Source organism: Pezoporus flaviventris, unplaced genomic scaffold (genome assembly GCF_033815535.1).
Source record: "Pezoporus flaviventris isolate CSIRO_AGI_PZ_B2104156 unplaced genomic scaffold, CSIRO_AGI_Pfla_v1 ptg000037l, whole genome shotgun sequence".
In the NCBI taxonomy this organism is placed as follows: domain Eukaryota; kingdom Metazoa; phylum Chordata; class Aves; order Psittaciformes; family Psittacidae; genus Pezoporus; species Pezoporus flaviventris.
In genome coordinates, this window is record NW_026892585.1 from 13883940 (window position 1) to 13911696 (window position 27757).

At 37.8% G+C, this 27757-nt stretch overlaps 1 protein-coding gene across 9 annotated transcripts; it reads left to right on the forward strand.

Annotated features, from left to right (window-relative positions):
* The first annotated feature begins 278 nt into the window (after positions 1-278).
* On the forward strand, positions 279-27145 carry NT5C3A (5'-nucleotidase, cytosolic IIIA). Of its 9 annotated transcripts, XM_061464778.1 has the most exons (13): positions 14983-15005; positions 15369-15475; positions 17864-17914; positions 18597-18716; positions 18858-19007; positions 21894-21992; positions 22441-22510; positions 23222-23268; positions 23637-23722; positions 23974-24063; positions 25261-25423; positions 25878-26078; positions 26531-27145. In XM_061464778.1, the coding sequence occupies exons 5-13, from the start codon at positions 18957-18959 to the stop codon at positions 26630-26632; spliced, it is 909 nt and encodes a 302-aa protein (XP_061320762.1). In that variant the 5' UTR covers positions 14983-15005; positions 15369-15475; positions 17864-17914; positions 18597-18716; positions 18858-18956; the 3' UTR covers positions 26633-27145. The 9 variants fall into 9 exon arrangements, with proteins under 9 accessions (XP_061320764.1, XP_061320756.1, XP_061320758.1 ...); XM_061464777.1 differs by lacking the exons at positions 14983-15005; positions 18597-18716 and adding an exon at positions 456-477; XM_061464776.1 differs by lacking the exon at positions 18597-18716.
* Positions 27146-27757: the final 612 nt, after the last annotated feature.

Sequence of the window (27757 nt, forward strand, 5' to 3'; positions counted from 1 at the left end):
TGAGAAAAACACCTAACCTCCTAGCTGGTGCTGTTTCCTTTTGAAACCGCTCACAGAAGCCTTTCGTCCTCTGGAGCTCTCTCTCCTTGCTCCTCCACTAGCCGTCCTATTCCCTTTCTCCCCCTCTTTTTTCCTCTTGCATGGTAGCGCCGGCCTGGCCACGCGCTCGTGACGTCACTCGGGGAGCCCGCGCCGGGGCTGTGCCGGGTGGGTGAGGACCCGCTCAGGCCGGCTTTGAGGGGGGAGGAACGGAAGGGAACTCCCCCCGTGTTCTGCAGCGCCCACAGGCAGCGGCCCCGCTCCGCAGCAGCGGCTCTCGGTGTGCCCCGGGCGGCCACCATGGATAGGACCGCCGTGGCGAAGATGGGCGCGGTGGCCAGCGCCAGCGTGTGCGTGCTGGTCGGCGGGGTGGTGCTGGCGCAGTACATCTTCACCATGAAGAAGAAGACGGGGAGAAAGACCAAGATCATCGAGATGGTACGTGGTAAGAGGCCCGCTCCGCCGCCGGCCGCACGCCCTTTTCCTTCTCCTTCTCAGGGTGACGCCGCCCTCGAATGTCAGCCCTTTACCTAAAACACGCGGCTCCCTTCTCCTTCACACGCTGCCCTGCAGCTCCTGCTGCAGGCCGACCCCAGGAGTGAGCGTTCTTGTCCAGATGTGTGGGGCTGTGTCTTATGTCCACCCCTTGAGGCGAAGGGGCGGAGGAGGGATGTTGTGGCCGGTTTCTGACCATAAGGACGGACGCTGGAGGCTGTTCCATCACAGCAAGATCCACTAGCCTTGAAAGCGTCAGTTTCATCCTGTCTTGTCCAGCTTGTGTGTAGCTGTACATAAAGCTATACGTATATACGGGCCTATATAGGTCTTGGTTGTAATTTAAAAGCCTGTTTGTAAGTTCTTTACAAGAAAAGAGGGCAGGGAGGTGGGAGGAGGGGATGCTCAGCCATCTGTTGAAACTGGGAGGCAATGTCTTGTTCAGTTACTATAAAAGGAAGATAGAGCTCCCTCTGCACTGCGCTTGTTAAACTTCGTGTTTAGGGTATTATTTAAATATCTGCCTATCAGGTATTAACTGAATGGGGAAAGGTCTTAATTTAGACAATATACTGATTATGCTGAAATCCATCAAAATTTGAGTTTATGGTTTGGACACTGGTGAAGAACAGTACTGAAGAATGGAACTGAAACTAAATATGCTGATGTTAGCCAATGGATATTTTGTGATCTGCCCTGCAAAACTTTACTAAAAGCTCAGATTTCTTTATTTTAATTACACATGGAAACATAGATTTCTGCTAAGAGATAGGATTCTCTGTGTAAATTATGAGCTGTGTAACTACTCACTTGCTCACATGTTGCAAGACTTGACTTGAAGTCATAAAGTGCAGTGTGTGGTAACGTGGGTCCAGAAAAGAATTCCACTGTGGGGTTTCAGTAGTCATAAAGTTGTCAGAGTTGAAAAAACATGAATGCTGTTTCTTACCATCAGCCACAGCCTTCAGCATTTTGGAGGGGGGTGTCTTGCTTTTTAGTTTCTGTGAGCCCACTTAGCTTGTGGGAGAGCAGAAAGCTTGGATTGTCACTATGGAAAGGGTTAGATGTATTTCTGAGAAACGGCTCTGGATTCTATGGAAAGATTTGACAAAACTCATTTGAAAAATACTGTGGCATAGCACTGGTTAACTATAAATAACTTTTTTTCTTCTAGTGCTGTAATACTTCCAATAGCTTCATCAACTCCTATTCACAATGTCCAATTTGAGCTGTCATTCAGAAAGTGCCTAATAATTGCTAAAGATGTATTTGTATTCACTTTCTGAGCAGTGTTTAAATAGTCTTTTGGCTGGGAAGACTTTAGCTTTTATCTTTGTTGCAAAGATTTTGCCTTTGGTAGAGAAAAAAATCGTTACACCAATGTTAAATTGATTTCTGGTAAGTGAAACTCTTAAGTATGTACTTTAGATAACATTTTGAGAGCTATGTTCTTGAACACAGACCTATGATCCTAAATAGGTAAGTCCAAAAATTCTGCTTTCAAGATCAGAGATTTTTCTGAACTTCAAATTGCAAGGGGAAAATAAAGCTTGTTCAAAGCATGTCAGCTATCTTGGGTGGGAATGTTTTACCAGTTGGATGTTAATACTGAACATGTTAATACTATCTGCTGGCTTAGCCAGAGTTTCAACCACTGTTCCAACTGGCAGCTTCCTCAGTTTACAAGCAGTTCATCAGCTGCAAGTCCTCTTTCTCCCTCAGGGAGTATCTTCAGTGGACATGTAATCAGCCTGTGAAATTTCTTTGCAATAAGAGAAACAGTTATGTTTCCTTGGTATAAAGTTTACAAGGGCAAAAATGTGGTTTATGTATTTGTTTTACTTGAATATGCTGCATTCTGGAGAACTTCCTGTAATAGTTTTATTCACAAATGTAATTTGATTTAAGGGTTGTCATTGATAAAACACTGCATCTGGTTTAGTTTATCGCCAGAGAGACCTTCCTTGGAGCTTTGGGGAGGAGGTGTTTTCCAGTCTGTAATTTGGTGCAAGTTGGGGGGGGGGGGGGGGGGGGGGGCGGGGGCGGGCGGGGGGAGAACAGTACAGCTTTATTGAAATGGTTTGGGTTTTTTTTCCTAATCCATGAGTTACTATAGCAGGCTGATCTTCCATGTTAGATTAAAATTACGGGATTGGTTTTGTATTTTCAGCAGATATTTTTTATTCATATTTCCTTTGGGGAATATTACACTTTGGTTTTATACCCACATTAGACTCAGCATTACGTTAATTTATAAGGTCATCAAAATCAGTGGGGAGCGGGCCTATTTACACCTTAGTTATGTGACTTCAGTTCTCACCAATTAAATATTTCTGTATCATTAACTACAGCAATACTTTTTTTTCACTTTTTTCCTAGTTAAAACAAAACTCATGTAAAACTCAAATGTAAGTAAGAAGCCAACTTACAGTGTGTTTAAAAGCTAAAAGGAGAGTGGACATTACAAATCAAATAGAATATCTATAAGACAAGTTAGTATCGGGGATTGTGACACCAAGAATGTTTAATGTGAAGAGAAGTGGAAAGGATTCTCAAGCACTGTGGAAAAATACAAGGGTAACAGTTTCCTTGTGGAATAACAAACCCCAAGAAATTCTTAAATATCTATCCTACATTTCTTTACCAAAGTAATTAGAGTGGTACACAAATTTAAACTTAATAAAGGCACCATAAAATTACAGCATCTTAATTGGAAGCAAAGATTTAAGTTTGGAATTCAGGTATTAATGATGTGTCTTCATTGACCATCTGAAGTTTGCAAACAGGGAATTTCCCTTAGGCACTGATAGATCTAGGCAGAGTTAATTTGGCTCCACTTCTGAAATAAAAGAGGCATTAATAGTAAATATACAGCCAGTCACATGAAGTTGTACTCGATGTGTTAAGAAGCAACTGTCACCCAAAGTCTTCTGTATTACTTTGCACAGCCAAATTGCCATCTCTGAAACTGTAAAAGTATTCCTGTAGTCAGGTGAAGGTAATAGTTAGCCACAAGGTTGCTAACTTTAATTTAAAGAGAAGCTTAATAATTAATTAGATTCTTGAAGTAACATACTAGATGCTGCTTGATAGCTACTTTAAAAGGAGATTAAACCTTACGGTCACAATCTTTTGGACTTTCCAGGCCTGAAACAAGTTTGCAATGAAGTTGTGGATCCTTATATAGCAAATCAGTTCTATTAACAATAGACTTCATTTCTTGCTTACTCCTTGTAAAGCTTTTTAGGAACTCAGCAGAAAAGAGGTGTTCACAAACGAGAGTGAAAAACATTGCCCAAGTCTTTTGATAACACTCATATGCAAGGATTAGTCCATACTAGCTAAAACATGGGGTTAATGTAAGAAAAACTGTTTAATGGGGTAACAGTATTTTTTGTTATTTGTTTCATAAACAACATTGTTGAACTTTGGATTTTTTTCTTGGCAGCTTGTTTATTACTTTTTGTTTGGGGTTTTTTTATTGTATTTCTTTTATAAGGATGAGAAACATAATAGAGCTGATTGAAACCTGAGTAGCAGACTACCTGAAACTGAGACTTCCTTACTCTCCCAGGTTTCTTATCCAGAAAACCAGGCAAATGCTTAGTTACATTTGTCTATTTCTCCATTCTGTCTCTGGATCCAATTCCCAGAAAATCAGACTTTGTATCAAAAAAAATTTCTCTTTTTACAGGAAACTTTCTAGCCAGTCATTGTTAAAATCTCTGGACAGATTCCTACTTAATACGTTGGGGGAGGAAAAGAAACGTTGATCTTTGTAGTATTACAGTTTACCTGGAGAGAAATAAGCAAGCAAGAAAGAAGTGAAGTAACTGATACTTATGTACTTCCCTAAGAAATCAAATAACATATGTGACTGTCATAGGGTTTGTGTGGGGATTTGTTATTATTTTCTTTTACTTGCCAGTCTCTGGTGAGATTGGCATCTTGTTTCATAGGTCATCGGGGGTTTGTGCCACAGACAAAGGATACAGACCTTTACAACTGGCAGCAATCACATACCTCCCCACTTCATTCTTGTCTTGTTGCTAGTAGCCAGTTGTTAGAGTAACCGTGACGTTACTCCATCATGAGACCTTCACAACATTCTCCACTTGAAGTAAAAGAGTATGTAATAAGTAGCAACCATACTCAAGAATTTAAATGGCTAGTATGTGAAACTCCTTCATACATACTTTTTCCTTTACAAAGATGAAGAAGAATTAAAGCCTGAGCAAACTGGAATCAATAAAAGGTAGTGAAATGTGAAAGAGCTCCTGTGACCTTATACTGCCCCCTACCTACCGACATGTATGTGAGAGCCTTTATATTATTAGCAGGTGGAGTATTAGAATAATTTTTAGAATACTGTTAAAATTTTAAATCCAAGTTACATTTTATGAGTGCTGCAGATATAACTATTCCTGTCTTGTTTTTTGTTTAGACTGTGTCCCTCAAAGAAAAATCACACTGACAGAGTGGTAAACACCAGCATTACTAAAACAAGGTTTTGTTGCCCACGGGCTTTTTGCACAGATACTCATAATACATAATTACCTAGAATGTGGCTTGTAAAGCAAGTTTGTACAGGCCAGGAAACACACTGTAAGCATAGTTTATGTTGATACAACTTAGATACCACTAATAGGTTTTCATTCTCACTTTAAAATAATTCAGTTGGAAAATTTAAAGATTTGGGTCTTAGGAGAAGAAAAACTTCAATATTCTTTTCTAACACTGTTAAGAATCAAAAAGTAGTCTACTATATACATTGTGTGCATATTAATATTTTACCTTAGTATAATAAGCTGATCCTACAATTGAATCATCTGTTTCAGAAGTAGATTTTAATTTTCTGAATTTGCTGCTACCTTTGAGGGTTTTTTTGATTCACTAAGTCTTGAAACATACATTATTACAAGGAAGGAATGGGTATGGGAAGATCAACTGAATCTTTAATTCTGCATGAGTTTCCTTAGAACTTATTTATCTTCATTATAACAGTTATCAAAAACATAATAATGATCTACGCACCTGAAAATTGAGCTTCAAGTAGTAACTATAAGGAAATGTCAGGATATGATATATATTATAGGTACAGGCTCAGAACAGCTTCTTTGCTGCTTTCTCTTTTGTATGAAGTCTTTGACCAAGCCAGAAAAGCAATCTTTCAGTGAATCTTTCTGCTCTGAAATATATTTACCTTTTCATAAATGCTTACTATGTGTTAAGTCATATTTTCTAAGTGAATTTTTCCTCTTGGCAAGAATTATTGGTTGAGCTTTAATAGCATGTGTTCTATTAAACTTCTTATGCAGATTAAGACCAATAGCAAATACTGCAAGTATTCGTAGAATCATGGAATAGTTAAGGTTGGAAAGGACCTTAAGATCATCAAGTTCCAACCCACCTGCCATGGGCAGGGATGGGTCACACTAAAACATGTCACCCAAAACTCCATCCAAGCTGGCTGACATGTTACCTTTCATTGTCAAATGACAGAAGCAGTAAGAAGGTTTTTTTGAATTGAATGCACATTATCATTGCAAAATTCTTCATATTATGAATTAAAGTTGCATAGCATTCCAACAGTTAGTCTTGAGTTCACAGGAACTATCAACTTGTATTAAAAATACCTAAATTGATCACTGTAGGTATTGAAGAGTCCCAGGGTATGGATCAGTGCATTTATAGGCAGGAGAACACTAGCTGTAAATTCAGTAGCAATTTCAAAGGTACCTGCAAATGTAAAAACATCACATTTTGTGTAAGCCTGGAAATCTTTTAAAAATACCTGAACTTTTGAAGTTCTTTCCTTAAAGAAAAGTTAAATAGCTGCCTCTTACCTTTTACTTTCACTTGAATGAATTGCACAATGCAAAATACAGACTCTTTTCCTGTGTTGGCTATTTCCAATTCACTTTAATAGCCTTCAATCCATCAGCCCCTTTCTTCTCTCCGTGTGTGCATATGCACACATATTTGTGCCAGTGTAGTACAGTATACGTTTCACTTCCTGTGAATACTACATCATGGGGGAAGTTCAAGCAAAATAGAAGAGAAGCCCACTGTTAGATTTCAGTGCTTTAATCTGGTGCATTTGTCAGATGGCAATTCATTGTCAGTATTTACATTCTAGCTAGTTGAGCTGCAGCAGACAGTGTAGAGCAGCAGGTGGCACTAGTATCTGTTTGCATCTCTGAACATGGGTATACACTTATTTTATACGTAACCTCTCATTTAAGAAATCCTGTCCCACAGCAGCCGGCATTTCTTGGCCACTACCTGACTCCAGGTCAGACACATACAACTGAACTGCTCCTGCATGCAGAGGGCCTGGCAGATGCTCAGCACTGTAATTTGGCTGATCTTATCACATGCTAAGTGCAACTGTGAGGCAGGAATAGCTCACAACTATTCTTCCTGGCCTCCTTTCATAACAAGCATGCAGAGATAGGAGCACAGGTAAAACTGGGCAAGAAAGTTGGATAATATACTGTCGTGAAGGGTGTGGAAAATAAAAAGACATGAAGTCTAACTTTCCCCCTTGCCTTCTTGTGGTCACCTTACTGTGCAGCAGTTGATACGTACTTACTGTTTCTTCTTGGGGCATAGCTCTCTGTATAGCAGTTACACCTTGACCAGTTTCTGGATGTCAGCTGCTTTCTCTTACCCAAAAGTAATCAATCACCAATGGTCAGCTGCTGTAAAACATCAGAGAACTTACGATGACTGCAGTAGGCAGGTTTTTAGTCCCACATCTATCATGCAGCAGCTTGACTGGCACTGTGCCCTGAAGTTGGAATCTGTGGCTGTTGTGCTGGTCACATCTCTCTTAGCTTATTTGTGTGGAGTTTCTGACTGTAAGAAAAAAAACCTGCTTATTAAAAGTGCTGGATTTTTGTAATTTGTCTAATCCTTGTATTAATAAAGTGGTTTACTTGAATACTTAAAAAAGTTAAGCATTTTTGCAGTACAAGTGGACATATGCCTAAGGTAGCAGCACACAGGTCAAAGACACCATGTTTAAATACTAAAATTAACTATTTTTGTTCAGTAATGCCACAAAGGAATATAGAACTGCACTGGCTTATCTCAGACAATAATTACAAAAATACTCCATAAATAATGTGAATAATGCCTATTGCTAGAAGGAAATGGGGCTTCTGCTTTTATATATGCCAACCTTTAAAACAATAATTTAATTTGCAATTTATTTTTTAAAGAGGTGGGGCAAGGCCCACATTTAGACACTGAAGATTCATAATATGTCTGAATACAGAATTTGAGACCTCTTGAGCTGGTTTTGCCACCAAGGATTCCTGTTCAAATCTATTTGTTCCTACTTTTTGTCCCCACTTGTCAACTGTTCATCTGCTTTGGAGATTGGATCCCTGAAATAATTTAAGTTTATTGGGGAGTGGGTTACCCAAGAGTTTGTTTTACTCCACCTTTGTGTTGACAGAATGAATACCACTAAAATGTACCATTAACCCTGCTCCTCGAAAGCTTTCCTTCTATGTTGGAAACTTACAAGTTTTCAGACTAAAAGTGTAAATTTTACACTTACCGGTTACTGATGCAACACTTTTTATCCTGGATTGCATCTGTCTTTGCAACATAAATCACTTATGGGTAAGCTTGAACCTGGTCTGCATGTTACCATGGAGAAATTTTATGTGAAACTGAAGGGAAGGAATTAGTACAAAAGCAACAGCAGTATTGATACATTAGCAGTAGTAGTAGCGTAGTGCAAAGTATAGTAGTGGTAGTATTACTACAGACTTGTTTTGAACATGTCTCGTAACACTTCCAGAGGGAAAAATGTGCAGAGTTACAAGAAAAAAGGAGCATCCAGTTACATCTTTGAATGGATGTAACAGTTCCAGCAGTCAGGAACACCCATAAAACAATGGGACAATGGAGGTAAAACAATCCATCATGCCTCAAGTCATTGTGCTATTACCTTTAAACTGAGTGTATCATATTGGTATTTCATCTTTAGACTTAACAGATACGTTTTTTTCCAAGAAGTTTAAAGAAGGGTCTGTACGCAAAGAAAACAGTTAAAAACCTATTGGTCTCAATGTGTAACTTTAACTGGTATACTATATTAGCACTACATTCTTCCATCAGAATCGTAGTGTCTGGCAATAAATTGTAGATTAAACTTTGTCCTACTGACTTTGTTTTCAAACTGGTCGTGCAACTCCACTATTCAAGGGTCAGAGTTTATTTGATCTAGATACAGCATTCTTAGTGGAAAGAAAAATCTAAGCAGATGGGTATTTTTTTCTTAGAAGCAGATAAGAGGAGAATCATCAGCAACTGCTTTAGTCCAGGCCTTGGGCTTAATGCACATTCCACTTTAGATAGCGTTACATGAGAAGTTTCCAGGCAAGCCAACATTTGTTTTAAGTTATTTCCAAGCATACAGATACATACAGAATATTTAATTATAAAAAGTATATATGCAAATGTGCAGTTTTGGGGAAAAAATTGAGGTCATCAGAATTACTGTGCAAGGTGAGCTTTTGCACACCTGATAGCTGAGTAAGAATTTATAAGAATGCCAGAGTATCTACATACGGCCACTTCTTAGAATTCTGTACTGTTTTGAAGAAGGATTAGTTGTACCAAGCACCTCACCTGTAAGCATTCTTTCAGTGAGTGTTAGATTCTGTGTAAGATGAGAGGGAACTGGATCTTTCAGATAGCCAGATTCCAATAGCTATGCTGTTACCACAGCAGTAGTAAAGAAAAAAGAGAGAACCACTCAAATTCCAATTTGTCAAAAATGAATTTTCTATATTCATGCTCTCTGAAGAAAAACCAGCAGGAAAAAGGAAGAATGAGCAGAAAATAAGATACTTTCAATGAAACTGAAGCACTATCCTAAAGAGCAAAAGATTCTCCCTGCCATCACGTTACAAACAGGGAGTGTTGACTTACCTTCCACGAAAGGCCTTGCCCTGATACTGTCTAGCAGTAGTCTATAGCAGAGGCCCAGGAAAATCCTAAGAAAGGGACAAATTGTCCTGATTTTTTTTTTTCTAGAATGACTTCCCAGCCTCCAGCAGCTTGTGTTTAAGAGACAGTGGCTGTAATTTAACCTGAGCTTTTTTCATGTTGTTATCCAGTACCTTTTTAAGGCTGTGTAAATTTACAGTATCACCAGAAAAGAATTCCCATTCCCACATCTTACTAATTTACTTGTGTGACCTCTAGCTGTCTCCACTTGTTTTGATTGTGCCTCCTGTTAACTTTAGTTGATAATTACTACTTTTACCCAGGAAGAGATAGTGAACAGTCTTTCCCTGTTAACTTTTTCTGTGCCATCCAGTCATTTCTTTTCCAGGCTGAAGAATTCTATTATATTCAGCTGTTCATTGTAGGGAAGGTTTTCATGTCATCGCTCATCCTTACTGCCCTTCTCAGGGCCTTTTCCAGTTCTGCTCTGTCCCCTGTAAGATAGAGAAACCAGAACTGCATTTGGTGTTTAACTTGAGAGTGCATAATGATTTATAAAGAGGGCTATCCAGAAAGCATTGGCAAGAACAGGCATCAGTGAAATGCAAATATGGAAAACAACCCAGCAGATTAAACTCTGGCTCAGGTAGGCTGCCATTTATAGACTAGCATTTCCAAGATACATGGTTACCAACTGAAGATCACTTTATCATTTCCAGATACTCGTTGATTATTAAACAGGACTTTGGGGTGTTTTTTCCCCTTTTTTTCTAACCTATCAGTTTAATTCTCTCCAAAGTGAGGGAAGGGGAACAGAGCCCAGAGATGAGGCGATTCTCCTAACATACAAGTGCAGGCAAAATGTAGCTGCCCTGCACTGTATTCATTCATTCATTCCCAGAACCTTTGGATCTGGTTCCATGTGGCTTGTACCCCATATATACTCTCAGACTAAATTTTTGCCTGAAGTAGTAACTGACAGGAGGAGAGCACATGAAATACTGGAAATTCAGACCTTAGTTACTGTCAGTTCTTCATAAACCTCTATGGAGGATTTTAAATATTGTGTTGATTTCTATTGCCACAGTTCTTGCAGTTCTTCCTGAGTTTTCTAATGTGTAACAATACCTCTGTGTTTGAGAAGTATCTTTGATTAATGTGTAAGTCCATCAAAACCTCTTGCCCTTATTCTGTTCCCTGAACTTCAGTATACCAAGTCAGCAGTGTGTTTGGCTCGCCTTCATTCCTGCTTTCCTGTAAGATTCAAAACGCCTGTTGATATACCACCCAGAGGAAACCTCTGCTTTCAGAATGGCTTTGTAAGTACAAGAGGAAGGTGCATAAGAGACAGTGATGCTGCAGTATCTTTTACTTTCTCATCTGAACAATCAATTCCATATAGAATTTTGCAAGTCACAGCTTCAAATTGAACATCATAATTACTGGTGTATTAAACAGCAAGAATAAATAAGTTATCTATTTGTTACACATTTTAGTGCATGTGTTATCACTGGTAACATCATGTGTTCAATACAGCCATAAATGGTCAGACTGTAGAACACAAGTTCTCTCTTATATTGTAAAGAAAGATTTATCTCTGATGAGATCTAACATCAAATAAAATTTCTAATTATGTTTTGTGATACAGCATTTCCTTCCTCTATTTGGTTTTGAGCATGCACTTGGTTTTCTTCCTCTTCAAAATGTGATAGTTGAGTAGGCAAAATAAATTCTCAGCTACAATGGTACTGCTGCTCCTTAAAATGGGTCAGGTTAAGACCCTCACGTTCTTAGCATGTGTCTTCTCTGGATTAATCACAGTTTAATTAATTCAGTCTTTAATAAATTCTTAGCACCTTCCCATAGCAAGTGCTGTTCAAGCCCTTTATGTTTAAACAATCTCTTACATTCCTCATGAGTCATCTCCATAATGCACACACATCTTCATAAACAAACATTTCTGTATTGCATCATACCAGCTGTAAATATGACTAGCACAACACCAGATCTGTACTGGAAAAATAAGTGATATCCAGCATTCCTGCAAGGCAGCCTTCTAAACTTCTGTTTACTCCAATTTCCTCAACCTGAACATTCTTTTCCTTGTAATGGTCACAAATAGAAAAAGTTATTCCCAGAGCCAGGATGCTGATCATTAACTCAGTTTACTATGGCATGAATAAAAATCATGTTTGAATTAGACTGGTTTATGTCGGTTCCTTTCTTCTGCTTGGTTTTGATTCTTGAGTGCTAAGGTTTGGTTAGCTTTCCCTATCTTGTGGAGGTTATATCAAGTAGTCTGGTTTGGAAAATACGGACTAAGTAGAGTTACTACAAAAGCAAAATTAGAAAACAAATACATGAAGTTTAAAAACATGAAGTTTAAAAACTGATCCCTGCAATAAAATGAAGCATTGCTCAAGTAAAATTGGGCAATATGCTAAAGAAATGGCTATGTGTTCAAAGTTGTTCAGTTGTAGTAGGCTCACTAAACAAGAATAAAAAGTAGTAAGCTCATGAAAAGCCACTAGCTAATGTTTACTAATGAATACTGTAGACAGGATTCAGTCACTTCTAATTTTTGTAGCAAATATTCCAATTAATAGAAATAACTCTTAAATGTGACCTTTCTTGATCTTTAAAGCTGATGGCAATTTAGTTGAAGTATTCAACTTTACTACTTCAAACAACAAAAGTTTAGCTTACTTGCTTATGTAACTTACTTTTGCTGTGTTAATTTCTTTCCACAAATAGGTGCAATGTAGGGCAGAGGTGCGTAAGGACCAGCAGAACCAGTTTTTATTTGCTTCAGACTAAAACTTCCAGTGCCTCATACTCTTTGAGAGCATCCTGAATCCTTGCAAACCAAGTTCACCCAACACACCACCATATAAAGTTGAACATTTTCCTAGTTTGATATCAATAACAACTCATCTAATGTTCTAAGTGTTGTTCTATATCCCCTCCCCCCCTTTTTCTCCATAGAATCTTCTGCAGTTGAGATATGGCCCTCAGCCAAAGAAAGAAGGTTAAAATAGAACCTATCTGTTGCAATAGCTATACATCTTTAGTTCATGGTTCTTAAAATATATTTAAATGACCTTTGGTATCATGAGAGAAATGCCAGCTGGACTTGGTTTCTCTCTCTTTCAACAAAGAAGTGATTTTAATTCATCTCTTACCAAAAGTTAAACACTAAACAAAATGCTGACTGACTCAATCAGCAGTAACAGAACATGGTCAGTAGTAGCAATTGTCAATAAACTGTTTGACACACAGGGTTCTTAAGAGTTGCAAAGACAGCCTTCCTTGTTTTGTAAATGAGGAGTTTCATATACCATGTTTTCATTTAAAGTGAAAGTAATTATACTCGTTGAAAAACAGGAAGATATTTTTCTAAGAATTAGGTGTTGGCTGTATTCATGTTTACAGAAATGTTGCCCACGTCACTTTCTGGCTCTTTCACTAACACTGCAATCATTCCTTTAAAAGGCTTTCTAATTAGGCTGGTATAGCGAAAATTAGTCTGTAAAAGTTGGACTTTATTTCTGCAACTCTTTTCTTCAACCTTAAATTGGATATAACTTTTTTAAAAACCAACAAAACCACACTTTTTTTTTTTGTTTCCCCAACTTTCATCAAAAGCAAGCTCATTTCCTTTGAATTCCTTGATATCATTAGCATTTTGTTTCTCGCTGAATCACACCATAGAAGTACCAGAATATCAACAGGCCACCTCCACCATCCACCATGTCCCAGTCTTACCTGGGAGGTTCACAAGACTCATTTATCAGTACCACTGTCACCATTGATATATATATAAAATCTCAAAGGCAGGTACTCCAGAAATTGGATGTATCAAGTGATGTCTTTACCTGAACTCCATGATTCATCTAGCAAGCATATTTTACTTCATTGTTCATAAGATTTTTTTTTTTAATTGTAAATCCAACACTGACATAAGCTTCAGCTTTTTGCAATGCAAGTAATTCATATTAGTTCAAGATCATGTATTATACATATCTTTCTCAAACATTATTATGGAGATACTATTAGCCAAAAGCATGCTAACTATATTAAAATACTATAAAAGGTAGCATTCTCTGTATGTTACCTATTACAACAGTAGACACATGCTGTAACAAGTAGATTAATAGGAGCTATAAATCCTGGCAAATACCAATGCCAGGTATGTTCAATTTACTATATATAGTCTTTGCAGGGATTATGTCATTTTTTGAACACACTTTTCAAACTGTTTTGCTGCTTCAGAATACAGCAGACATATACATGTACATTTGAGGAGATCTTATTCAATTCTAAGATGGTACGTGTTGATGAAATGCGCATGTTTTCTATCAGCAGAAGTAGTTGTTTCATTGGGTCGAAACAGGGGTTCTGATAGAGTACATACTGGCCTCCAGTTGGAATGTGGACACAAAACATATGGATCCATTTAGTAAAAGTCTATCGATTTTTTTCTTTTTTAATGTAGAAAAACAGCATGGAAATTTGTATCACCAATGAATTTCTAGTGTCCTGTAATGGGGTTGGGAGGGGTGGGGTGTAGCTCTAGGGGTTTTGTACATGCTACGTTTCTAACCTGCCCTTGCTTCAGTTCTTATGATTTCATGGGTCAAATTCATGACCACGTATGAATTGGACTGAACTAGTGATCATAAACCTAAGGTTGAATATGACTGACAGGGTAACATAGGGAAGCTCACGCTGTTGCTGTAGTAAGAGTTAACTTCGTGTGACACTTCCTAGTGTTTACACAACTTCAAAGTGTAAATACGGTTAGACAATACTTCCTTCATACTCTGACAGCAAAATAGAGATTCCTTTTACATGCATCTTCTGTGGTACCTACTTACTGTCTTTGATAAGGCAAATTACAAACTTCTGAAACATGTTGTGGCACCTTGTCTCTCAAAAATCCTGACAAAGCTCCTTGATTTCCTGTTTCAGTATCACATAGATAATTACAGTCAAAGCAAAGATTAATTAAGTAATTAATTTGCTGCTTCTACACAAATAAATCTGTGCTCCCTCCTACACGTTCATGAGACCATGTCAAGCTGCTGTAAGAAATTTGACGCTCTGCAACAGGAAATCCTAAAACACCTGGAAAGGTCTTGTAAAAGGGTTAAAAAGTAATTAAGTAGTAAATTTCTGCTTTGAAAAACAAGCGTCTTCCTCTGTTAGAGCAGCCCCCACTCGCCTGCTGCATCCACGAAGGCTGTTCATTCAGCGCAGGTCAAATGTTCTGTTGTTGGTACAGCAACTGATGGGCTGTAAGCCCGGCAGTCTGTACTGCTGAGCACAACAAACTGCTGTGCGCTGCTGATGTGCGTCACAGGACCCTGGGGTTTTGCATGGGGATTAGTCAGGCTGCATTTGGAAACGCCCTCAACTGCACCCTGTGCTGCTATATTAGTGCTTCTCAAGCAAGAGGAATTTTCTTTTGCTTCTGGCAGCTGCTCTTGCAAAACCCTCTGGTAAGTGTGCACAGCTTCTGTCAACAGCAGTCTTCTGCCTGCGTTTTTAAGCCAAGGTTATGAGCTGCAGCATTATTTACGGTTGTTTATTGTAACAAGCTCTATTTTTTGTATAAAAATTTGATACAAAGAACTGGCAACAGCAGCGAAGGAGTAAATATATTTACCAGTTTGTATTGAGTAGATGAATTCAGCTCTGCTTTTAAATACGTATTAGAGCAGCCATGTAAGTGTGGGTATTTTCAGAGGGACGTAGCTCTGTACCATGCATGTCTGCGTTTGTTTCTGTACAACAGGAGTAGCAAAGATCACATAATACAGGAGACCAATTCTTAAAAGGATTTGGTTGGTTTTTGTTGGCAGCCTGCATGCAAGCCCTGCGTCTCTGGACTCTGCTTGCCACCTATGCTGTTGCAGTAGGACAAAATCAAGGACAGAAGAATCAGGAGTGCCCTAAGCTCAACGCACAGGTATTCTCCTTTAAATGCACAAGAGGAAATGCTGTTGTCATGTTTTCTCTGGAAGCTCTCTCTCCAGATTTTTCTATATGTTTTAGTTTGGGAAAAAAAAAACAGTATCCAAATCCAGCACATTAAGTGTAAAAGGATGTAAACAATGAAACAAAACAGGAAAAAATATTTTTAGTACACATCCTATTCAGTTTCTTAAAATAGCTTAGGTAGTGACAGGTTATTTCATAGAACCTGTGCTGGGTATCTAGTTTTGCAGCATGTTATCAAGCAACTGTGAAGATATTCAGTGTTCTGTGTTTTTCATTTCCAAAATAACATTTGCCTGTTTACTTTTCAGATAAGTAGTCCTAAGGCTATTTCTTGGCAAAACTACCAAAAAAGTGATTTGTAATACTAGTTACTAAGGATTTCTTACTACCATATTTGAGTTTACATCATACGAGTAGAAAACTGACTATGTTTTTATAATTACAGATGAATATCTATCTGTCCTGAGCTCAGGTTATGCTAGCAGATTGCATGATCACTAGTGCAGGTCTCCTGACTAGCAGCACCTAATGGTGTGTCTGATGCAACCATGCTGACATCCAATCCAGTAGCTTTTAATGTTCCTGTCTGAAAGATAAGCCTACTCACAGCTGGAGCTGCAAAGAGAAACCTTTATTGCACTCATGGACCACAATTCAAATTGTCTGAATTCAAAGCCAGTCTTGCTTTATACATATAAGAGCACATGTAGCTATATATGAGCACATAGAGATGGAGGAAAAGATACACACCCACTCCCACCCATTCTGTGGTTTTGTTACAGCTTCCCTGCTTCTTGCAGCTCGTACATTGCAAATAGCAGAAGTTACATGAAAAAGGTTGCATGCTTTTCAAAAGCTTTTTGGTAAGCTTTGCTTTGTGAAGTAGATGAAAGTAATGCTCTGTAGTAATAGCAAAAAGAAAAAGGGAGTGGAAAGTAAGATGTAAATTAAGGAATGTGCCCCTTTTCTTACGATTTCACCAAACTGTTACTTTCTGACACCAAGAGCACTGAAACCAATTTTCTGTAGCTTGCCAAGGTATCAAATTTCAGAGCTATCACTGATGCCATGTCCTGCCCTTTTTGGTACATGTCCATAAGTAAGTATATGTGATAGCTAGTCTCAGACCTCAGAATCGGGCATCTGCAATTCCCAAAGTAAATGCCATTTATTCTTGGTTTGTACTCTTTTACATGGAAGCTGTCACCCTAGACTAGAATTTACAAATAATTGACTCCTATCCATTTAATCATTTTGATTTGCAATTTCGTTGTTTGGAAATTACATTAATAGTTCCCTCTCCCTGCCAGCCCACCCCTGTGTGTCCTCTGTGTCAAAAGATAATAGGTTTGGAACATAGTCTAGTGTATGCAGGTTTACCAGGAAAAGAGGAAAAAAGAAACTGTGTGGTAATTGAGATTTACTTATTCAGCCACAATGCAGGGTGTTTGTTTCCTTAGCAGTGATTTTTGGGATCCACACTGGTCTTTTTAAACTAAAACCCAGCTTTGTCAAGTAACGTAGGCTTACAGGTATCAGCATAAAAATACTTGCCCCACTTTTTTCATGTCCTCAGTTTTGATGATAACATCTTACATTTGTAGTTATTACTAGTACTATTTCAGGCTGTGTATCAAGATTTGATTATGAAATGAGCCGTATCTCCATGTAGTTAAGATAGCAAGTCATTCATCAGCTCATCCTCCCCAACTTAAAACTACAGATAGTGAAAACCAAAAGAAGGTCCCACAATCATCCTTTATAGGAAATTTCCCTTTTTATTGAACTTCTTTGTTATTTTATATCATAGGGACTTAACATTGTTTTACTGGGTAGGGGAAGAAAGTAACTGCTCTATCTCCAGCGCTTGGTAGATTCAAAAGTTCAGTATAATCTTAACTCCAGAATATGACACTCCACCTGGTGCACACAATCAGTTACTAATTCACTAGGATACTCAATTGGAAATGCTTGCTATGGCAGCTGTGAATTCACTTGGATACCTGCCTTTCATTTTAGTGATCATCACCAACTCTTTTTTTATAATTGAACTGATGGAGCATGCACTTAGATATAATCTGTCTCAAATACTAAGAAAACAGCACCCAGATAGAACACAAAAGCAGCTTTGTTTGCACTCACAGAACGGTTTAGATTGGAAGAAGCCTTAAAGATCACCTAGTCCCATTCCTGCTATCCAGTTGTATGTAGGAAACTATTTCAAAACTAGAATTCAGCAGGGTCTTTACAGTAAATACTTCTCTTTATTTAACCCAGATGCATGTCTCAGGTACTAAATAGACTTGTAATTTCCAGAACTATCCTTGTTGTAAATGACCCATTCTGTGGTTTGTAGGACTGGGGGATTTCCAAAGCTGCGTGAATCCATTACGGTTCATTCATCAAGGTATGACTCTTAACATCATTAGCTACAAAAGAATTTCCTACATCCTTATTCCCATTACCTGCTATCACAAACAAGCAGATCTTTGGTTTTCCTTTTCATAAATTCAATTAAGCTCAACCTTTAAAATAATCTTGTTCAGTTTTGCTCTCTTTGCTTCTCTTTGAAGGCTCCTTAAAAATGTCAGAGACTGGAAACTTAAATGTATTTCTGCCCAGCATAGAAGTCAATTACAAATTACCTTTGTGAGTTGTCATCTTAACGTGTTTTAAAAGAGACACTGGCCCCTGAGCTAGTTCAGTAACATATAGATATCTTTAGTAAGAAAGCAAAACTCTTCTCACACTTATAAAATGACAGGATAGGGAAATATAAATAATTCAATAGGATGTACTTTCAGAACAACAAAATGTGAAATTCCTTTTCCTGTGGTTATGTAGGTTAAGTTCTCAATATAGAAGCTCTTTGCTCTGAAAAGCTTTCTTGCCTTTGTTAGGTGCTGTGGAGATTTTTGTTCAGGTATTTCTCCATATGTGTTCTTCCCCAGCATCAGAATTTGGGGCCTTTTGTGTATATTGAGTTGACTTTACAGCTTTCTTAACCAATTAATAGAAACAAATTTTAGCAAATTGACTGAAATGTTCTTTACATTCTTTCACTCTTTGTTCTTTCATCTGTTCATCAGTTCTTTCCAACTTGAATCTGCTTGTCTCTTCTGACTCTTGACAAATGGCAAATATGCAAGAAAAAGACAAGAGCTAGTCTGGGAGCCTGATATTGAAGGAGCCAATTTGCCAGAAAACTGGTGACTGCTTATTTGACAGTTTCATTTACTTCTAATGATAAAGCCTAAATAAAAGAACTAGTTAATGTGCAGTTGCAGATACGAATACAAAGAACTAGTGATGGGGACAATGGCTATTTCAACTAACCATATTTGTCTGAGGCTTTATCAGATGCCATACCTATAATGAAGATGTGGTTTTGCCTGTGAAAGTGCCTGTGAGACTGAAATTGCCTCAGTTATACTTGCTGCAGAAGACTCATGTTTTTCACCCTTAAAATAAAATCCTCTTCAACTGACTTCAATTCTTATGTAAAAATGAAAGATGTATTAGAAGTAAATGTATCTTAAAAGCTGATCTTCAGTTTACAACTTCAGAGCAGGAAGCTTTCATCAGACTTACAGTCTTAAGTAATGTCTTCTTTAACACCATCTACTAAAGTGTTTACTAAGGAGGTTTTTCCTTAGGTTGTTTCAGAAACTTACAAAAGGCATGTCTGAAATCAAACAGTAGCAAACAATCCAACTTTCCTCATACAGCCTTTCCCTCTGATCTCTCCATCTCCCCCAACATCTGTTCTGTTTAAATCAATTATATTAGGAAGTCTGTTGCTTAGAATCTTAACTAAACCAAGTAATGCTTGAACTACTTAGAAAAACATGCATTTAGATTCCATTTTAATTTTTGCATGCCAAGTCTAAAAATACATGTATCGTTTGCCTCTTGAAAGTCAAACGAATTAGATGAGCCAATTTAGAGTGAAAATGTTACAAAACAGAGTCAAATTGCTTCATATTCCATTATAGAGAAAAAATAGTGTATACTCACCAAACCAGTGGTAAGGTTATTTTTGTTTACCAGCGCTGTATGACAACCAAAAGAAATACCATGAAACATCTGTGAAGAGTTGTTAATGTTTCACTTTATGAAGCTACGTGTGTTGATAATTGTGAATAAATATCTAAAAATGCTTTGTAACTGTATTTCTCAAAAGATTAGGGAATTCTTTCATGGATATTTTCCAGGGATTTTATTTTTTGTTAACACTCAATAACTTTCTCAGTGACTCCCAGGTGGGATGTAGCTGATCTGTTTCTTTCTGAGATTTATAAAGCAAAGAATTAGTGAATAACCTGTCAAGACCTCAGAATTTTTGGCAAGGTATTCTGGTACAGGTATTTTGGATGGGTGGAAAACCCTGAAAATAATCAGAGACTCGAGATTAAGGTTTTGGAAGGATTTTTATTTCCTGTTTTCATTAGCGTCTTCAAGGGTATCAGCCAGAAAGTAGCAACAAACATACTGGGGATTAGAATTACTTGTTATATGGAAAAATTTGAGCTGATGTGGATGAAAAGGTACAATCCAGCAAGACTAAATATAAAATAGAGCACTTTGTGTAACTACCTGTTTCTGCCTAGGAGTAATTCTGAAGAATTGGTCATTACCAACTGAATTTGAGTAACTATCACTGTATTCATGCTAACAAAGTAAATAGATTCAAATGTGAATGCAGACTTATTACATAGAGTCTAAAATAGCCCTTCACATCAGGCCTTTTCAGAGTGCAGCAGAAAGGTTGTGCCCATAGTTACGGATGCTGTGTTTCAAGAATGGTTCAAATGGATGGGCTGGGACAACATCAAGAGTTGTCAGAGGATTAGAAAACTGTGCTCTGCAAAATAAGATTGAAGGAACTGGGGTTCCTTAGTGCAGGAAGAAGGGGGAAAATACCCAGCAAGCACCTGTGAAAAAGAATACTTTCCTCCAAGTTTAATGGCTTAAAATTACAGTATGGAAGGGTACATAGAGATTAAGCAAACTTTTCTGAACATAGTTGAGCACTAGAATAGATGGTTGAGAAAAGTGAGGAACATGCGAGTAGTTTTTGAAGAATGGGTTAGACAAGTATCTGCTGAGAACTATGTAACTGTAATAGTTTTCTCCTACCTGAGGGCAGAGTGGACTAGAGCCGATATTTAAAGGTACCTCCAACTCCTCCTTTTCCCTGACACACAAGTGTGTTTTCCATTATAGAAACAAGTGTTTGCAAGACTTTAGAACGTCATCTTTTTCTTAAATTATAACCTAATTGCAGTTTGACTGCAAGGCAGTTGTTAAAGGCTTAGCAGTATTGAAAGCAGGACAAAAGAGTGTTGTGTGACTTCGTAACAATTGGTGATATGAGAACTCTGGTTCCAGAAGTGTGTCTGGAAACAGAAGCTGCCTCTTTTTCAGTTGGCTCACTGCAGAAAAGATTATGTGCTCGGTATGAGACAGGGAAAGCTGAACAGTCAGGATGAGAGAAATGAAATTCCTAGCACTTCATCATCTCTAAAGTTATAGATACAGAAAATAAACTGTACTAATCAGAAATGCCCGTGTAGACAGACTGCGAATGTCTGATGCCTCTGCGGTGGGAAGAGTCCATACATGATTATAAAGGTAGGAAATACAGGGCAAATTGGAAATTTCTGTCAGTAAGTAGTTCTTTCACCATTTCTGCAAGGTTGAAGATAAACTTTTAGAGTGAGTAAAGGCTTGGGGGGGGGCTGGGGGGGAGGGTGTTGTTTGTGGAGGAGTAGGAGGTTTGTGGTTTTTTCCTTTATTTCCTAATTCAGCATTTCTCATAGTATTTGAGAAATACTCTTCAAAGGGATTACGGAAAATGATTGATGGACCAGCTCAGGAGCAGGGATTACTATTCCGCCTTGTTGTACTGGAACGCTCGGTTGACACATGCAGCATTCCCAACAATACAAGCAGTGTCTAAAGTCAGCCTGTGTTCTTTATCTGTGTTGAAACTTTAAGGGCATATTAACCGCACAAAGAGCTAGTTTTAAAGTTCACCATCTCCAATTGACATACTTGACCCACAGGGTGATCCCATACATCTTGTTTCTATATATATCCCTTATTCCCTACAAATACAGTTACATTTTTCTGCGAGTGTCAGCCTACTGAATAATTTGATATTAGGAAAGGAAATTAGATGTTGAAAGCAAACAACTGTATGCAATCATCAGTTAATACATCTAGAGTGTTTTCTGTTTCTTCTTGCTCTTGTCTTCCTGTCCCATGCATGGCACGTAAAACTGTTAATAAATGCAGAGCTTCCAAGCTGATACATAGTAGGTATTACCTAGTAAGTTTTCCTCTGTAAAGTGGATTTCTGTCTTTGTTCTTATTCTTCATAGATGCCAGAGTTTCAGAAGAAGACTGTCCATATTAAGGACCCAGGGAGAGTAGAGGAGATTATCTGTGGCCTCATCAAAGGTGGAGCTGCCAAACTTCAGGTAAAGATAGTAGAAGGTGTAACCATTTCAGAATGAAAGCAATCATGCAATTGGCGCTCTATGCCAGAAAGTTTGAAAAATATATATATATATCTCTAAAAAAACAGAAGTCAGCCTTCAAGAGATCTCCCAAATTTAAATGGTAACTCTTCTTTGTTGTTGTTGTTGATTAAAGTATAATTCAGCCAGACACTAGTTAAGTAAATGAGATAAACATGTAATTTCAGGAAATATTTTAACCAAAGGAATTAGAAAAACAGTTGTGTTAGAAAGAAGTTACTCTCATGGGCTATACTAGTTTGCATTACAGCAGTTCAGTAGAATAGGGGCATTTCTGTGACACATGCTACTGAGCTCTAGGTATTGTTGATCATTCAGAATTTCTAGCCATTCTTTATTTTGTCCCTCCATGTTGTAAGACAGTTTTGCTTTTTCTTTCCTTAAATAGATTATTACAGATTTTGATATGACATTAAGTAGATTTTCCTACAATGGAAAAAGATGTCCAACTTGCCATAGTGAGTACTTTTTTTTTTTTGTTTAATGGAGATTGGTTTGTTCACTCCTTTTAGTTTTTCCTACATTTTAATTTTCTATCCAATTTATTTCCTAATATGTGAGATTTTATATTGACTTGTTATGTAACCTGTACATCCTAATGAAGAAGTATCCTAGTGACTGCCTGTATGTGGTTTTATGCATATACATTTTAATAACAATCTGTGTGAACTGAGATCAGTTAAGTTGTCATTCACAGCTAAAACATTAATTTCTGAACTATAATGTGCTAGTAGCTCAATATGGTAGGGTCGACTTACATTTAAGAGCTGGTAATATCCCTGAGGCCTGCAAGATCCAGATAGTAAACTCTTCATAATTCTCGGCATTTTTATCCTGTAGCCTTTTAGAAAAAAGAGAATCCATTTACTAAAGAAGTGGGAATCCTAAAACACATCGGAGGGCTCATGATGATTTCAGAAAGTTAAATCTCAAGAAACAGATAAGAGAGCTTGTAATTGACCTTTTAATTCAGAGATGAGGGGAAGGACATCTTCATGCTTATGAAGAGAAATGTGCCTTTTACTGGTTGTGGGTAAGAAAAGTTCTGAGGAAACATAGTGGTGTGTCATCAAACTTTGCCATCTGTGCCATTTACACTGTTGTAGAGCAAAGCAAAGGAAATACACTATCCTGTTTTAACATTTCTTTTTTTTCACCACCCCCCCCAGACATCATTGATAACTCTAAGCTCATCACAGAAGAATGTCGGAAAAAGGTAAACAGAAAACTTACTAGCTGTTGGTTTGTTGTACAGACAACTGGTATAGACAACACTAGCTGTGCTGTATGTTGAATTACATAGCAGCACAAGAAAAGGGATCCAGTCTTTAAAACCCTGAGCTTTCTCACTCAAGAAACTGAGTGAGATTGAAAGAAATCCCACCACTAAGAAGTGAACGGAAATATTTGTATTCTTAATAGCAGCACGTAGTTAATTTTAACAGCATCCGCTTTTTACAAGCTCTTTGTTCAAAGAGCATTTCAGATCCCATTGTATCTAAATAATGTAATCAGAATGGTTAGATAAATACCAAGAGTTGATTAATGTATCTTTCTGAAATATCTGATGTTTTTTCCTTTCAGTTATTGCAGCTGAAAGAAACCTATTACGCCATTGAAATTGATCCAGCTCTCACTATTGAAGAAAAATATCCATATATGGTAGAATGGTAAGAGACATCTCCCATCTTGAACTAAGATTCAATTTAGTAAGTTTTTAAAAGGAAATTAATAGCAGTAATTAACTTTAGTTAATGCATGAACTGAATTAATCTCTTTGAGTGTTGTGCAACAGCTGGTTTTGCTTTGCTGCTAACTTGAATGAGCAAGAATTAACCATACAGGATGCTTTTCATCATGGGATTTAATGAAGGGTGAATCTTCCTAAGCCAGTTTCAACCCATTTTTGTTTCTGTTCTAGGTACAATAAATCTCATGCGCTTCTCATTGAACAAGGCTTACAAAAGGATAAGTTTGCAGAAGTTGTGAGGGAATCTGATGTTATGCTGAAGTAAGTTCCTTTTGATTAAATGATACTGGTTTGGAACATTTTCTGTAGATTCTTACTGGGTGTTAGGGGCAGAGGAGAGGAAGCAGACACCAAACAACATTCCCGAGAACACACCTTAACCTTGCAACATAGCAAGCTCTTCATGCTCCCAGCTCATTGGTATGTTGCAGCTAAATGCCTGCAGTGATCACAACAATGTAAGCTAGAGATCTGAAACTGGGGTTTGTGGGGTTTTTATAGTCCCATCTCTACAAGCTTCGTTTCTGTAGACACATCCTCTTGAAATTGCACTGGTGACGCTTTTTTAAAGGGTAATGCAGAGATCAACTTTGCTTTGAGAAATATCCCCTAAAATAGTTTTATCTGGGATAAAAATGCAGCAAAATACCTTTCATATGTTATATTAAGTATTATTCTTCCTCTATGGCTAAAGGCAAGTTTAAAAGCCAGCAAAATCCCTGCTTGAAATGTGATGGGGCTACTATATCTCTTAAAGTTCTCCAAACTTGTTGGTAAATTTTGCATGACTGAAACAGGATGTTAGAACTTCACTTGTGGAAGTGTTTGTGTATCACACTGACTAAATTCTTATTTTCCACAAAACAGACAAGCACATGGTCTCTTTTAAAGGTGAAATTCTACCCATCAGTGTCTGTGTGGAAAAAGCATATGTAGATGACATTCCCTTGTTCCCGGTATAGCATATATAGCTTTGATTGGGTACTAAAAAGTAGAAACTTTCAGAAAAGAGCCACGATAAACATTCTCAGGATTTAAAAGCAAAACAAGATGTGCTTTATGGCAATAACCCTACAGAAAGCCAAAACTTAAGCAAGGAAGATGGAAAGGAGATGTACAGACTTCTGCTAGAGAGTTCTACTAGTCATTTGATTGTTCTGGGGTGTTTGGGGAGGGGACATTGGTTTTAATTCTTTAATAGATCTTTTGGGGGAAATAAGACTATACAGACCAAGACCAGAGAGCTTGATGCAGCAGTTTCTTTCTAAAACTACATGTCTTATGTTGTTAGGCTGATGGTTCTTGCTAACCCAAAAAGATGAGGTAAAAGAAGAAAGTGAATGCTCAGGGAAAATCCATTCTCTTTTCCAAAGATGATGTAAATGTCTTCTGAAAACTTGGACTTCTGTTGGCTTTCTTTATTGGAGATCTGATTTGTATTTACATTCTGTGTTGTAGAGAAGGATATGAGAACTTCTTTGATAAGCTCAGTGAACATAATATTCCTGTGTTCATATTTTCTGCTGGGATTGGGGACATTCTTGAGGAAGTTATCCACCAGGCTGGAGTCTACCATCCTAATGTCAAAGTGGTTTCCAATTTCATGGATTTTGATGAAAATGTATGTATAACACATTCTTACATGACTGTTTGTGGTATTTAGTAGCTATATATATATATACACACACACACACACACACACACACTACAAGATGAATATTTTAATGCAACAGAAAATCAGAATTGTATACTCAGCACTCTCCCAGGCAAAACAGAAGCAAAGGATAACAGTTCAAACACTGTTAGCATGGTGTGACTAAGATACCATTCATTCCCTTGAATGACAACCTCACACTCAGCCCAGTACAGCACCACTCTTCCTCCAGGCAGGGAGAATTGCTGCCTGTCTAGTCTTAACAATGCTATTGCAGTGATCACATTATTTAACAGTAATTTATCTTCTTCCTCCTTAGATATTACATTTCAACAGTAATACCACCTCTTTAATTCTACATTCTGTTGTGTCTACATGACTCTAGAAATAACTTCAGTGTTTTGTTGGGTTTTTTAAATAGGGGGTATTAAAAGGATTTAAAGGAGAATTGATTCATGTTTACAACAAACATGATGGTGCCTTGAAGAATACAGAGTACTTCAAGCAACTAAAAGACAACAGTAACATCATACTGCTGGGTGATTCTCAAGGAGACTTGAGTATGGCAGATGGAGTAGCAAACGTTGAACACATCCTTAAGATTGGCTATCTCAATGATAAAGTAAGTAGCCTAATCTAGCCTTGTAAGCATTGAATGAAACAGTATGAGTTAGAAACAGGTCCGTTATACTAAGCTTCAGGTATAAAACCACGTGTTGGCATGACAACATGTTTTGTTGTCATGCACTTCTGTTTGCATTCAGGAGAGAGGAGACTTCAGTTTTCTATTTTTCTCAGCCTTTCAGGAAGCTGAGGAAGTAGTTTTAGGTATCTTTATGTGTGAGATCCTGGAATAAACGTGAGGTCCTGTATCCTTTAATGCATACACAGTTATGTCAGGCCACTCCTCCTCTGTCCCCCCATGCAATTCACTCATAGGAGCAATACATATTTGCATGGCTTATTTCCTGAATTTGGTGGCAAGACTGGGCAATATTTTATAGACAAAACCTCTTCATATATAATTAAATATACAACTAAGCAGATCTTTCTCTTTATCCCTTCTGCAATTAGGTAGATGAGCTTTTGGAAAAATACATGGACTCTTACGATATTGTCTTGGTGAAAGATGAATCCCTGGAAGTTGCCAACTCCATCCTACAGAAAATCCTGTAAACTGCAGTCTCAAGTTACTCCATTCCTTCCAGGAGGCAACTGGACAGAAGAGCAGCACATTGGTGCTGTCTTAGATCACTCATTTACAGAACTGTTTAATTTAATTTAAAACTTTTATCTTCATTTTGGTATTTTGAAATACGTATGGCATCCATCGTCAACTAGAAGCTCCCTTTACTGCTCTTATGCTGTTGTTTGTTGTCTCACACTCCTGTTATAACTAGATTTAAATTGGATTTATAGATGTGATAAAGCGCTCCTGATGGGATAATATGGTGCAATGTCGTTTAATCAGGCATTTCAGAGGAGCATTTTAGAAACTGTGGCTATTTTGTACCATTGAAGATGTGAACGTTCTGTGACTGAGCAGCGTGCACATTTGTGTTTTCTTCTTTCAAAGAAGAGATTTTGGTCTCAGCTGCACTTCGAAAGATCTTACTCATATGCTACAGACTTTCACACAAGTCTTTTCTACATATATTTTTCATCAGTAAAAATGCTTTATTCACCCAATTCAGGCAAAGTGTTTCTTCTTAACAGATTTTTGTACCAGTACGAAATATTCTATATCCTTACTGTTTCATTATCCTCTGTGGATTGGGAAGAATGTTTGAAGTTAGTATATCTGAGATAGTGTTTCTCCATCTTTGTAACAACAGAGAGTTTCAGAAGCTGAGAGTCCAGTCATAACCTCAGCCCCTTTTCAGGTCTTTTGTGTACTACTCCACTTGTAGCCTGCTGCTTCATGTCAAAGCTAGCATGGATCATCTAAAGGAATTTCTCTTGGAATTCTCAGCTGCCACAGGCACAGAAAATCAAAACAAAGTTAGATCCTAATCTTGGATTTAAGAGCTGACTTAACCATGTGCAAAATTGAGTTTTCTTGCTACCAGCCCCATGCCTTAGAGTCACTTAAGGAACACCTCTCCAGACTGGCTTTGGGTCGTATTTCTACTCTCTGGAAGTTGTAAGCACAAGCATCAATACGACATCTAGTTCTTCTAGTTTTGTTCTGCAGGTCCTCTCTGTTTAAACACCTTACTGAATCTTCATAGGATCACAGAACAGTTCAGGTTGAAAAGGACTTTAAAGATCACCTACTCCAACCCCCCATATTGAGCAGGG

What these genes read in the sequence shown, in the direction of transcription:
- NT5C3A (XM_061464780.1), top strand. Translation starts at nt 340, where the DNA reads ATGGATAGGACCGCCGTGGCGAAGATGGGCGCGGTGGCCAGCGCCAGC. An exon ending in CTTCACCATGAAGAAGAAGA is followed by an intron (nt 449 to 15,365) that starts CGGGGAGAAAGA and finishes GGTTTTTGTTGG; the next exon opens with CAGCCTGCATGCAAGCCCTG. An exon ending in GAATCTGATGTTATGCTGAA is followed by an intron (nt 24,064 to 25,260) that starts GTAAGTTCCTTT and finishes TCTGTGTTGTAG; the next exon opens with AGAAGGATATGAGAACTTCT.